The sequence below is a fragment of the Siphateles boraxobius genome, unplaced genomic scaffold (genome assembly GCF_051911475.1).
Source record: "Siphateles boraxobius isolate OS27281-9 unplaced genomic scaffold, OSU_SipBor_1 130, whole genome shotgun sequence".
Classification (NCBI taxonomy): domain Eukaryota; kingdom Metazoa; phylum Chordata; class Actinopteri; order Cypriniformes; family Leuciscidae; genus Siphateles; species Siphateles boraxobius.
The window spans coordinates 49,004,331-49,018,786 of NW_027508734.1; the positions used below are offsets into that span (position 1 = coordinate 49,004,331).

At 39.9% G+C, this 14,456-nt stretch overlaps 2 protein-coding genes across 8 annotated transcripts in view; one reads left to right on the forward strand and one right to left on the reverse strand.

The window, feature by feature from the left end:
* Positions 1–14,456, reverse strand: part of LOC143736711 (uncharacterized) — a 336,163-nt gene that overhangs the window by 181,244 nt on the left and 140,463 nt on the right. The window lies entirely within an intron of this gene.
* dennd4c (DENN/MADD domain containing 4C) overlaps positions 1–14,456 on the forward strand; it is a 137,521-nt gene that overhangs the window by 113,847 nt on the left and 9,218 nt on the right. For 4 of the 7 annotated variants that reach the window (XM_077229648.1, XM_077229651.1, XM_077229649.1 and 1 more), the window contains 6 exons: positions 370–519; positions 730–1,835; positions 12,338–12,533; positions 12,747–12,853; positions 12,938–13,113; positions 13,950–14,138. In XM_077229648.1, the coding sequence (XP_077085763.1) occupies positions 370–519; positions 730–1,835; positions 12,338–12,533; positions 12,747–12,853; positions 12,938–13,113; positions 13,950–14,138 (1,924 nt within the window). Of the gene's footprint in view, positions 1–369; positions 520–726; positions 1,836–12,337; positions 12,534–12,746; positions 12,854–12,937; positions 13,114–13,949; positions 14,139–14,456 lie in introns of all 7 variants that reach the window. The other 3 variants (XM_077229646.1, XM_077229650.1, XM_077229647.1) reach the window with 1 other exon arrangement.

The following is a 14,456-nucleotide window of genomic DNA, read 5'->3' on the forward strand; positions in this document are numbered from 1 at the left end:
AAAAATTAATTAAATAATTAAATAATGCAATTGTCTTACACTTGCATTATTCAAATATTAAATGCACTTAATATTTAACAAAATTGTGCCTGCCACAGAAGTACTATAATACCATTGTCATGCATGTTTATACATGACACCAATTTGTTTTGTGGGTGATATTTTATTCTTGTTGAGGTTCTATGATAATTATATCACTGAAACATAATGAAATATTGTAGATTGTGTAAAATTGTGTAAAAATTAACTGTTAATTATCTTTACATGCACTAATGCAGTTCCTCTTACAGCACTAGATTGTCTATTGTAATGTACATTGACATCAGGATGATTTCTCTAAGATAGTTTCCTCCTTTTGTCTCTTTACAGGGGATGATATTGCTAGTTCTGTGGACAGTGTTGTAGCTGTGACGGAGCCCCCTAGCCCTGCTGAGATGGCACCTTGTGTTGCCAGCATTGTTAAACTGTCCACCGAGATCCCTGTCCACATTGACAGCACTGCAGGCAGGGGAGAAACTGGTTAGTGACTGGAAATGTATACTGATATGATTAATAATGACTAGGTACTAGGACAGATCAAGTTCTTTGATGCAGCATTTCATTTTACACAAAACTTTTGTTACCTTGCCAAGTACTGATATTTCTTTTTGGAAAAGCAAAATCTAGCATTTATTGAGTGCTTCGTGAAATAAGTACCATTGCTTTCATTGTCTTCCATGTCTCCAGCAGGTGTTTGTACAGGTAAGCTCTTCATGCCCCGTAAAAAGAGTGAAGATGTCACACTGCCTGTGGAGGATGATTCTGCAATCCCAGATTCACAGGTCTCACAGTCTGGACAGCAGCAGAGGGTAAAAGCCTTCATGGAGCGCAGCTGCAGTTTCAGTGCGGAGAGCAAAGCCGGCATGCTACAAAAGAAGGGCAGTCTGGAGCTCAGCGCTGATCACATGGGCGCAGATGCAAAAATCCTTGCAGCAGTGTTCTCTGGCAGTCTGACCCCTCCTCCTTTTGGAACCATCGCTCCCTTTAAAGAATTTAAGATGGAGGCTACACTGAGCCCTGCCCTCCAGGAAGAGGAACATGAAGATAAACCGGAGGAGGAGCACAAAGCATTCAGTACTGCGGAAGAAAAAGTGGAGAAAAGTAGAGAGGTGGAAGATTCAGTAGTCGCAGCAACACCCCAGGGTAGTGAAGGACTTGGGCGAACCATTAGCACTGGTTCCTCCTCTTCTAAAACTGTGGAGAGGGAGGATGTTGAGGTTGGGGCAGATCCTCTGTCGCTCTTTGCCTCCGAAACTGAGGATGTAACCTCCATCCAGAGCCAGGAGTCCACACAGCCCTTTCCACTTTTGGTGTCAAGGAATCTGGCAGATGAGATTGAAATGTACATGAGTGGTAAACCTCTTAGTGGTAGATCTCCCAGCATGGAGTTGCAACAGGGATCAAATCACGAATCAATTAACTGTCCAGACTCTCCTGCACTTAAGCGGTCTTTAGAAAGAAGATCGAGCCTTCCGATTGGTCCGGTCAAAGTGGCTAGTTCAACTGAAACACCAAAACGTAGCCCTGCCGTCACACGCTCTAAGACATTCGGATTCAAGTCCCCCAAGACCCCAGGCTCTGCAGGTCAAAGGTCATCATCGCTGACCGCTCTTGTAAAGTCATCACAGAGCAGCTCACTGGGATCTGTTATCAACTCCATATCAGGCATCAAGATGGACTCTCTCCTGGTCGGGCCAAAAGTAGATATGCTTAAGTCAGGCATGAAGCAGGCAGCCAACGTGGCCAGTAAGATGTGGGATGCAGTGGCCTCAGCTTACTCCTACTCCGATGATGAGGTGAGAGGCCAAAATAAAACAAGTTGTTGTCAAAATCTGAGTAATACGACCACATTAGACAGAAAAACTTATCTCAGGAGGAAATACGTGAACAAAGTACCTCTTTTATGCTTTAGTAACATTCTTATATCGTTTTTTTAGTTCTTGATTGTGACTGCTTAACATACATTCCACGGATATTTACTGATGTTATGAATGAGAGCCAGGGATAGCAAAAAAAAAATGGCAATACAACAATCCTACCTTCATGCTGTTTGTTGAGGGCAGTGGCTTTAAAAGGGCTCATGGATTTTTTTTTTCATGATGTTTCCTAAGGTGCACTTAGTAAAAATTTTCATCAAAACTATTTTAAACCCTGATTGGGCATAAAAAAAAAGTTTGGTTCCGGTTGGTTGTCAGTTGAGTTCATGGGTCAGTAGGGACTTTTTTTTCTTTTCTTTTTTTTCTCCAGTGGCAGCAAGGGATAGGAAGGAAATTATTATTTTTTTATTTTATTTTAATTTACAATAGCGATAGATAAGCTACTCTATTTTTTCATAGCCTACCTGTACATGTACTCTACCACCTTGTGTGTCCCAGCATGTTACACACACACACACTCTGATTTTAAATGTGTGCGCGGGGGCAAACGGGGTTGCCTTATTGTAAAGTGTTACCGATTAGTTATACACTGATTCAGACGTCTCGTGAGTTCAGTGTTGGAAAGATCAGTTGTTTTAACCATTCATTAAAATGAATCGGTTCAAATGAGTTATTAGTTCGTGAATTAGACATGTCATTATCGGACGTGTGCGCGTTGTGTGATTATCCCGGCGGTTAGGACATCCCACAAGATTTGTGTCATCACAGAAAACATTTCATCACTGGATAGTTTTCTCGTTTTTTTTAAAGTGTGGTTTATATGTCAGCTGAATGTGTGGAAAGCTTTTCAGAGAAGATAAGGCAACGCGTTTTAGCACAATTCCCACCCAGCCGTAATTCAGGAAAAAATAAATCTCTGAATGCTCCACATGAAACTTTAGTCTTCCGACCTTGCCATCGTGTCGATTTATTTTCATTAATATGTGCGAGGGAGAGAGAGCAAGACAGTGCTTAGTTTTGAGACGGTGAAGCCTATACTTTCGCCTGGCTCCGCAGAGAGAGTGCGCGCGCGACTGGGGCTCTCTCTCTATCTCTGCTCGTTCAGTTCATGCGCCCTGTCACAAGCGCAGCAGTGCATCTACATGACAACAACGATGTGTGAACGCCCGTGGCTGCCTCGTTTGTTAGCATTGCTGGAGGACAACAGGCTATACAAATACGGTGCTGTACAAAAACATAAATTATAGACTTCAACAGAAATGCCCACTGCTATATTTAGGTAACATCTTTGCATATGAAATAAGCATTATACATGTGTAACTCTTTTGAAAACTTGTACTATGCTTTCACTATTACAGCTTCCAAGATTAACTAATTGTGAAAAGCCTTGATTATACCATTATTTTTAGATCTACTCCCATTGCATAAAAGGTTGCAATGCGGAACTTTGTTGTCTAACACAGTCATGTGCATGTTGAATGCTATTGCGACTTGATTTCTGCACTCTCATGAATACTTTTATAATAACTAACACAGTGAAAGCACAATGTAAAAAAGATATCACAGTGTAGACAGCGTAATTGGTCATATCAAGAGTTTTGGTGACAGCTGTGTCTCTGCAGGCAATCTTGTGGTAATCTTTATTACGTAATCTAAAAAACAAACTATTTTTGAACTAACAATCAAGTTTTAAGTTGTGAAACTTAGTGTATGTATACTATTAATGGATTTTATAACCCATTAATTTGTGAAAAGAACAGGTGAATATTTGATTTCTCAATTCATGGCCCCTTTAATTGTTTTGATGTCAAGCACCCCCTAAATATGACGATCCTCTTGTGAGGGACCCTCTTCTTAGAATATAAAGGCACCTATATGTAAAGAATGAATTGACAACAGGCCATTGAATATTAGAAAAATAATGCACAGCTGAGATGGTCTGAGCGGTCACAACAAGAAACTCATTATTATTCATTAACTCATTATTATTATTAAAAAATAATGCACACCCGAAGTGTAACGACCACACCGGTCGTTACACTTCGGGTGTGCATTATTTTTTTATTATTTCAATGGCCCAGAGTAAATTATTCTGCTTATACTGCGATCACCACACCACAAGACATTGTTCAAATGTTTTATTTAAAGACATTTGTCAGATTAATGTCCATAAAAGGCTTGTGTGCAGGGCGATTTTTTTCCTTTTTTTTTCTTTTTTCTCTTTACATTTACATTTAGTCATTTAGCAGACGCTTTTATCCAAAGCGACTTGCATTTGAGGATTAAACCAAGCGAGTCATCATGGAGAGGCAAAAACAACGCAAGAAGTGCTCAGAATACCAAGTTCAAACATTGCACAGAGTAGCATAAACCAGACAAGCAAGATTTCAAGAAATAGTTTTTTTTTATTTTATTTTTTTCCTATGTTAAGTGCTCACGGAAGAGATGAGTTTTCAGTTGTCTTTTGAATGCTGTCAGGGAATTCTGCATTTCGGACGAGGGTGGGGAGATCATTCCACCAGCATGGAACCGTGAATGAGAATGTTCTGGACAGTGATTTTGTGCCTCGCTGTGATGACACTACGAGCCGTCGCTCCTTGGCCGATAGTAGGCTTCTGGTAGGGATGTAGACCCGTAGGAGCGAGTGAAAGTAGGAGGGAGCTGAGCCGGTGTACAATCTGTAAGCAAGTGTCAGCATCTTGAACTTGATTCGAGCAGCGAGTGGTAGCCAATGCAGGGAGATGAACAGCGGAGTGACGTGGGCTCTTTTGGGCTCGTTGAAGACAAGACGAGCAGCAGCATTCTGGATCATTTGTAAGGGTTTAGTTGCACATGATGGAAGACCAGCTAGAAGAGCATTGCAGTAATCAAGCCTAGAAATAACCAGGGCCTGGACAAGAAGTTGTGTTGCATGCTCAGCTAGGAAAGGCCTGATCTTCCTGATGTTGTGCATTGCAAACCTGCATGATCGAGCTGTCTTTGAAATGTGGTCTGTGAAGGTTAGCTGGTCATCAAAGATTACTCCAAGATTTCTGACTGACCTTGATGGGGTGATTGAGGATGAGTCTAGCTGGATAGTGAAGCCGTGCTGTAGAGACGGATTGGCAGGGAGGACGAGAAGCTCAGTCTTTGCCAGGTTGAGCTGCAGGTGATGTTCCTTCATCAATGCCGAGATGTCCGCCAGACAGCTAGAGATACGTGCAGCTACTGTGGGATCGTCTGCTTGAAATGAGAGGTAGAGCTGCACAGGGAACTACACTAACCTTTTCCACTGGTGGCACTTGCACTACTAACTTTTTCAGTTACTAGCGCAAAATATGATTTGGTCGCACAAATTATTTATAGTAAGCCGCTCTGGATAATAATGAACAATAATGAAACTGTATTGCATACAGATGTGCTTTTTATTTTACTTGCCATGTTTTAAACCACATGCCGCCTTGTTTTTGTTTTCTTTAACATTGGTTGGGATAGATTTACTGCAATAGAAAATACTGTACACAATAAAGAGCAAAATGGATTTCAACATGCTATGGTTTGCACAGATGGGCAGACTCGTGAACTCGTAAGTAGTGATGCACCGATGTGAAAATTGTGGCCGATACCGATAACCGATATTAATATTGCTGTTATGGTCGATATCTCTGTATAGAAAACAAATTTATTGATAATCAAATAAAGAGATATTTTTAAAAACACTTTTCTTTTCTTTTTTTTACTTTAGAAATGACTGATATTGGGCACCTTTACCTGTGTGCAAAATATGTCACACATAGGACACGCATGCATTATATTGCATTGCATATAATGTGTGCTGGTCAACTTGTCTAAAATTAAGAAACCCCTAGAAAAAGGTAAAAACAAAAATGCTGAAAAAAAAAAGTGTTGTATGTATTATTCCAATATCCAGGGAAAACGGCTTCTATTTGTGACGTGCTGTCTTTGCGTTTGAACATTGCACATTTTAAACAGGACACGCATTAGCTGAATAAATGTTAGCCAATACAAACATATTTATAGAAAACAGTTAACAATGAATAGAAAGAAGTCCAATAATAGCATAAATCACTTATTATAAAAAATAATATCAAGTATAAGTTAAATGAATCCGACATAGGCCTATAATGAGGGCTGTGTTAGCAGTAAAACGGCCGTCATTTAACGAATTTTAAAAACACGGATGGATAATACAAAATGCTTCCTGACATTTTGACAGAAAAAAAACAAGCAAGAACAAAATTTAAACTATAGCCAATTTTCATTTTACAATTATCTTCTCTCTCTCTGTGTGCGCGCGTCCGTGTTTCTGAGAGAGAGAGCTCGCGCAGCACTGATACAATGGTACGTTTTAATCTAAGTAACGGTCGCGGGGCTGAAGCCAACTTGATGTGTTGAATGCTCAGAGCACGTTATAAAACGTATTCTTAAAATACGCATTTCTGTTTTAATAAATGCTCATAGTAAAGCATAGCATATTGCCTAAAAACATAGGTACAAAAATAATCAGTGATACATTTGCGACCCATTAAAAATTAGGGTCGCAATGGCATTTCAAAAGGTCGCATATGCGACCATTTTGCTCGCAGTGTAGTTCCCTGCGTGCAGCTACTGTGGGATCGTCTGGTTGAAATGAGAGGTAGAGCTGGGTGTCATCAGCATAGCAGTGGTAAGAGAAACCATGTGCCTGTATGATGGGTCCCAGTGATGTGGTGTAAATGGAGAAGAGGAGGGGTCCAAGGACTGACCCCTGGGGAACCCCTGTGGTCAGTCGATGTGCTTTGGATATCTCGCCTCTCCATGCGACCCTGAAGGACCTACCTGTGAGATAGGACTCAAACCAGTGGAGGGAAGTTCCAGTGATGCCCAGTGATGAGAGTCTCTTCTCATCCCAAGCCTCTGTTGCTAATTAATTTTAGAGCGTGCAATGGAGGCCTCAGCCATTGATATGCAGAATAATACAGTTTTTGTTGACAGATTGATAGATTGCTTAAGCATTAGTGAATTACCTCCCAGTTAACAAAAAAAATCTAATTTGCTTGGTTAGTGTTTTGTGGATTGTGGATTGGAACTTTTGAAATAACTGAAATCATTTGCTGAAGTGATATGGAAGTGTAATGCAGTCAAGGCCTGCCTGGAACTACTTTAGTTTTGTGTTTACTTGAAGATAATTGAATACCATAGAACATTTCTCAACCAATCAGAATCAAGGATTCAGCCCCATAGTATAAATATAAATTATATTTTCACGTTTAAAGACCAATTTGTACTGTGTGAGAAAAATGTAAAAAATAATAATATTGAACAGACATGTTTTTTACCTAAATTAAATAATTGTCTTTTATATTGTCTTGTCATTTTACTAAAAAAATTAATTAAGATAAAGTGTATATTTTCTACTTACTATTATAGTATTGAATGAGTAAACCTTTAAAATAATAATAAAATTGATTTTAAAAAATATTTAAATTTTATTTCTTACGGTGCGGATCCACTTGTTCGACACTACTGTCGCGTGGTGTCGCGACGCCTCCCCCACATTTGTATGTTGATGGGCGTTCCTCTGTTTACCGCTATGGGCATGGTTTTGACCGAGCGGGAAATGTTGCCTATTAGAACAGAGGACCTGCGAGAGACTTCCAGTTACGCCCTTATGGCTCTGAAAAATACATGTAGGACCCACATTTTTGTTCAGAGCCAGAAGGGCGTAAGTGTAGTTGGTACCTTAAAACAGCATTCAGAATGGCTGTATATTATATTAATATATATATTAATGTGTTAATCATAAAAGGGATGGTTCACCCAAAAATGTAAATTCTGTCAGTAATTAATCACCCTCATCTTGTTCCAACCCTGAAAGACCTTCATTGATCTTCGGAACACAAATTAAGATATTTTTGATTAAATCTGAGAGCTGGATCACTCCTCCATAGGCTTCTAAGGGATTGAAACTTGCCGGCCCAGAAAAGGTATTAAAGAAATCATAAAAATAGTCTAAGTGACTACAGTGGCTCTAACTTAAGTTTATCAAGCGACGAGAATACTTTTTGTGCGCTATTGATTCAACTATTCATTTCCTTCTCTTTGGGCCTCGAGTGAGTTCACTAGTGTAACAGCGCAGCGCTTCTGTGTTGTACGTTACACTTAGGCTCACTATTGGCCGACGCTGGTTGTGTGTGTGTGTGTGTGTACAACACAGAAGCGCTGCGCTGTTACACTACGTGAACTCACTCGAGGCCCAAAGAGAAGGAAATGAATAGTTGAATAAAGTCGTTATTTTTGTGTGTTTTTTGCACACAAAAAGTATTCTTGTCGCTTGATAAACTTAAGATTGAGCCATTGTAGTCACTTGGACTATTTTAACGATGTCTTTAAAGGTGCCATGTGTCAGAATTGAGTTAAAAATATACAAAAAATGAGTTACACGGATCAAAAGAATGAGAAGAAATAAGGGCGATGATGTCATTAAAAAAATGAAAAGTTATAGTGTTGCAGAGATATCAACCTGAATCAGCATGCTAAATTACTAACCCCGGCCCGACAGATGTCATAATACCAGTTTCGGCCATGGAAGGCGGTATGCGGGCAACACCAGCCAAACTGCAATACACGAATAAGTCGCACGGCTTGTGGGCGTACTTGAACCTGATGTCAATTGTGTGGAAAGTACACCCCACTACTACAGTTCAGTTCAGGGAAGAGAGCGGAAGAATTGCTGAAGCCCTTGGCAAGAGACCCTTACCACAACCACCCGCTGCAGGGGAAAAAAACTCAGAACTTGCAACTTTTTTTTTTGGATTGGTAAGTAAGATGCTGTTAGTATTTCGCTAGAAGTTTGTTTTATATGTTTGTTTAGTTTTTTCGGGAAGTTATATCATAGAAATGTATCGAAGGCTGTTCGATATAAGTTCTTAAGTTAGCGATGGCTACATTGCAAGGTGTAGCCTAATGAGAACTACGCTAGCTATATTATGTCTACTAAATTGCTTTCCTGAGGTAAATCTGACATATTTGTTCTCCAGCTATGTTATTGACCTCTGCACGCTGATTAAAAAAATGATTGGTCGGTATTATGTATGAAGAATACATTTTGGTAAGTTGTAGCATACTGTATCTTTCAACAGTGTTCGTGTGTTTTTACTATTAGCTAGTAGAGATGATCGGTTCACGTGCGCTAGGGATCTGTCATGTAACGTTAACATTTACAAGCGCCAAAACGGTATTTTTTGTTTGAATTGCGTAATAACATTGACAGAATCGGTGACGGTGAATTCGTGAGAGTTGGCAGCTCTGAATGGCGCTAGCTTGGTCAACAGCAGCGAATGCTGTCTGTCAAATTAATGTAATTCAAACTAACAATAAAAATCTAATATGAACAAAACGAATATGAACATTCACTGGTGAAGGGGAGTAGCTTGAAGATGTCATTTAAAAATCACTTGACATCAACCAACTTTCCTCTGGAGTCAAAACGTCCTCTATTAGGAGTTGGCTCGGCTTCGGCTATGGCTCTAGGGTCGTTGTGAAGGTAGCGGCGGAGCATAGAGACTATGCCGTTTCTCGTTTGTTACTCTAGAGTAGATCAATTCACTTTCTGGAGGTAGACTGCCCCCATCTGGTATGGAATGTGGAGTATGAATTGATTTTTTTTGCGGATATTACACAAGGCACCTTTAATAACTTTTCTGGGCTGGCAAGTTTCAATACCTTAGAAGCCTATGGAGGAGTGATCCAGCTCTCAGATTTAATCAAAAATATCTTAATTTGTGTTCCGAAGATGAACGAAAGTCTTACGGGGAAATTAATTACTTGTTCAAGTGTTATTCAAGTGTTAATTATTCAATCAATTCCCCTTTTGACCAATTATTTTATGCATTGTTCAGCAGATACGCCCAATATGTCCTATAGAAGACTTGGAAATGTTTGGTGCAAAAAAGGCGTATCTGAAGTTTTTGCTATTTTTTATTTTATTTTAAAATGTTTTTGAACATGTTCATTGTGTTAATATGCCATACGTTGTTTACTTAAATACTCATTCATGTAAGTATGCCTGTGGTTGCAATGTTTGTGGTTTAAGGTTAATAATACAGGTGATTGAAGTGTGGTCAAAATTTTGTTTTGTCTCTCCTGTAAAGTTTGTCAAAAGCCACTTACGCCCCTCTGGCTCCAAGCCCTCGATATGCTCTACTTCTATTGGATAGACGTGTCGCGTTTAACGGATTTCATTTGCATAAAGATGGGCATCGGCCAGCTTTTTGACGCGCGACAATTTTCAAAACGAAGCGCCGCCTTCCCGGAATGCTTTGCGGGCGCGACAAAGTCACTTGACGTCAGCATTGGAATAAAAGCACCGATAGGGTGCTGATCCACTTGTCCGTGCGACACTTCTGTCGCACCTCGCTCCTCTTTATTCCTATGGTTGACGTCACTGTCATGGTTCTGCCCTGGCAGCTTTGTCTGTGTCTTTGTTTCATGTCTCTATGTTTGTGCTGTGCTTGAATATATGGTTTTGTTTGTGTTGGCCATGTGCTCCTTTGTTCCTGCCTCCTTGTTTCCCTGCACCACTCCCTCTTGTCTAGTTGAGTCCTCGTTTGTCTGAGCGTGTTCACCTGTTCCTTGTCCGAGTGTTGTCACCTGTTTTCCGCTCCCTTGTTTGAGTCCTCTTTTACCTGAGTGTGTTCACCTGTTCCTTGTCCAAGTGTTGCTCTTGTTCTTAGCTCCCTTTATATGTGTGCTCTTTCCCTCATGTGTTGCCAGTTCGTTAGATGTTGGCTACTGTGTACTTCTGTGTTACATAGTTAGTTTCTTATTACCAAAGTCATTAGTGTTTTATGTGTAGAAGTTTTTTAGTGCTTTAGTTCTGCCAGGGGTCCTTTCTGTCTTTTCTCCTGTGTCTCTAGTTCCTGTCCTACTAGCAGAGCGTCCCTGGCTGCTTACACTCTTTGCTTTGGAGCAAGCCTGGTGCTGAGCCTGAGATCCCTGAGTGCCTGGGATTGAGCCTGAGATCCCTGAGCGCAAATCATTCCGGGAAGGCGGCGCTTCATTTTGAAAATTGTCGCGCGTCAAAAAGCTGGCCGATTCCTAATCTTTATGCAAATTAAGTCCGTTGAACGCAACGCGTCTATCCAATAGAAGTAGAGCATATGGAGACGGGGGGAAGTCTCTCGCAGGTCTTCTGTTCTGATACGCAACATTTCCCGCTCGGTCAAAACCACGCCCATGGCGGTAAACAGAGGAACGCCCATCACACGTACAAATGTGGGGGAGGCGTTGGGACACCACGCGACAGTCGTGTCGGACAAGTGGATCAGCACCGTTAGGGCGTTATCATACACCCAGTGCAATGCGGCGCCAGGCGCGACGTAAGTGTTTTTTACTAGTTTCAGCCCGACGCAGTTATCATTTTCACGTTGTGCACCACGTTGCATAAATAGAAAATGCATTTATGGTTGTGCTGGTCTGAAAACGAGGTGTGTTCAGATGCATTGTTGGCGCGTAGCTATTTTGAGGCAACTGAAATAGACTGTGCCATTGACCAACAAAAACCTTTTCGAAAGTCAATGGCACTATTTTTTTTTTATTTAAAGGGCGCATTATTAATATGAGCCTATATAGGTGGGGGGACAACATGCAAACACTCTGCTTATTACACACAGGATGCGCAGCAGCACACAAAACATAAAGATATGGTGGAATCCGGCTTGTCCGGTAGATGGTCTGCTTGCGCGCTGTAACCTCGCGCACGAGCTGATCCGTTTCCTCTCTGGAGAGGCGTTCAGTCTTTCCCCTTGCAAATTCCGCCATGTAAATAGCAAATCCGCCATGGCGGATTGGGAATCCACGCAACGAATCTGCGTAACTGGCTTTTAAAGGGAATGGGAGATGAAATTCTGATTGGTTTAATATACGTTATGCCCACAACACACCCATTACTCATTAAGAGAATAGGGACAACCCTTTTAGACCATGCACCAGGCACGCCGACCATTTTTCTTGTCGTTAAACTGGCAAAAGTGGATACGGACACGCCCTAAGTCCACTTGCGCCATGGACTTTAGATTATGCACTTAGATTGTTAAAATAGGACCCTTACAGTAAAAAACTAGGGTTGTCAATAGAAAACAATCATAATTAAACATTTAATAAATTTGTTAACTTTGACATATTTTGTAAAAAAAAAATAATAATAATTATCTAAATATATTTGTTAAAAATCAAAAACTGCAGACGTCCTAGCAATCTTTTTGGCCCCCAGTTTGGTTCAGGGGACTAAAATACTAGTTCCTCTAATAAACAAAATATGTGTGGATTTAACGTAGCCATCAGCATCAAAACTCCCTGTGTGTGTGTGTTTAGTACCACAGCTAAACTCTTAAGCTTTCCAGTGTTTAGTTTGTACTATATTTTGTATGTCTGTGATTCAGGAGGATAACTCCCAGCCCCGAGACAGTTTCCCGGCTAGTCTAGAAGAGCAGTTGCTATCTGCAGAGCGAGCAACAGAGAATACTTTACCCAGAGGCCTGATGCCCAGTCTGGCCTCAAATGGGCTCACACACAGCAATACCAGCCTGGGCAGCAGCAGTGATAGCAGTGATACCGGCCGTGCAAAGCTGACGACACGTAAGGCTCATACACAGTACACATACATCATGCTATACTGTATGTCCACTCCAAAAATCATTTATCAGCATGAGGCTTCATAAATAAGATTCATATCATCAATCAGTTTATTTCTAATTTAAAGACAACGTTATATTATTGGAAGGTTAACAGCCTGTACATCCTGTTGTTCTATTTGAAAAGAAATTCTCTCTTTGCATTTGTTTTTCACAGCTTTGACTCCAGGTCACTCAATGAGAGGTGCAGACTCGGAGAGGTCTGAACATAGTTCCTCTCATCATGCCAGCACCTCCAGCATTTACCAGAATTGTGCTTTAGAGGTGAGAGCAACACCCTCTGCTGATGCTCAAATACAAGATAACTTCAGAAGTAGTACAATTGTACTTCATGTTTCTTTTTGGCAGGTTCTAATGTCCAGCTGCTCTCAGTGTCGGTCTTGTGAGGCTCTGGTGTATGATGAGGAGATCATGGTGGGCTGGACGGCTGACGACTCCAATCTCAACTGCACCTGTCCTTTCTGTGAAATCTCTTTTCTCCCTCTGCTCCATGTTGAGTTCCATGACTTACGCACTACACCAGGGTGAGTTATTAAAGATTTAGGTCCGTTTGCTGCTTAACTATACAGCGCAAACATTTTACTGGATTTTACTGTGTTCAAATGTGGAAAAATATTTAAAAATTACAAAAAAAATATATATTAAAAAATATATATTTTGGCAACACTTTACTGAAAGCCTTTATATATAATGCATTATAAAAGTGTTTATTTATTTATTAATTATGTCTCGCAATGCACCTTATAATACATTGTATGGTCTCATGTCATGAAACTGTAACCACAGTTATGATACATAATAATACTTATCTATTCATTGAACATACCATTAACACATGACACCCACCAATTTTTAGATGTAACAGGGGAATGCTACAAATATTATAATGCTAGAATATATTAGAATTTTTAACCTTGTTTACAATTATTTATGAAAAGATATGATGCATTATAACATACATTATGAATACCTTTAATGCATTATACATAAAGGCTTTAAGTAAAGTGTTACCATATTTTTAAATTATTTTTAATATTTTTATTACAATACACATTATGTATTCACAGTTAGTAAATGCAAACATATTTTGATATTACAGTAATGATTTGTATTTTTGACATATTTACTCTTTTGCCAAAAACCTAAAACAACATTTTTCAGCTGATAATGTTCAGTAAGCAAAAGGTTAGCTCAACCCTAGTTTACATAATTTTTTGACCATTGCGTCATCTCACTGTATATTTTCAGTGTTTTGCACCAAAAGTACAACACATTTTATGGGATCGATTTATGTTTGACAGTTGTGCAATTTTGATTAATATAAAGTAATAATTAACTGCTGTATGTTTTTGGTTTACAGCTTCTACTTGACGAGCACATCAGGAGACAGTATCCACAGCTCCAGCACGCATCCGGCCACCTCTGGCTCCTCTGAAGTGAAAGTGGGTTTTCCTAGTGAGGCTTCAGACCTCGTGAGCTTCCCAGAATCTCCGGAGGACAGGAAAGGTCCTGTCGAGATGCCTGGCGGTCAAAGTGGACCCCCAAAGATGTATGTAAACACAATCCTGAAATGTAACATGGGCCATAACTAATTTTTGTTTGTTGGTGCATGGATAAAAATATTGAAAGCTTGATTTTGAAACCTTTACATGCACACAAATAAATGTTAAATAAATTTTGATCAGATTGAAAGGGGTGATGTAGACCTGAAATAATTTGATCAACAATCTGATTAAAAAATACCTTGCACATATGTACAGTGCCATGATGTGTATGGTTACATATATTTTTCTTCATACGAACATGCATATGTTTATTTAAGTCTGACTGGATGTTTACTAAATATTTGCTTAAAAAAAAACTTGTC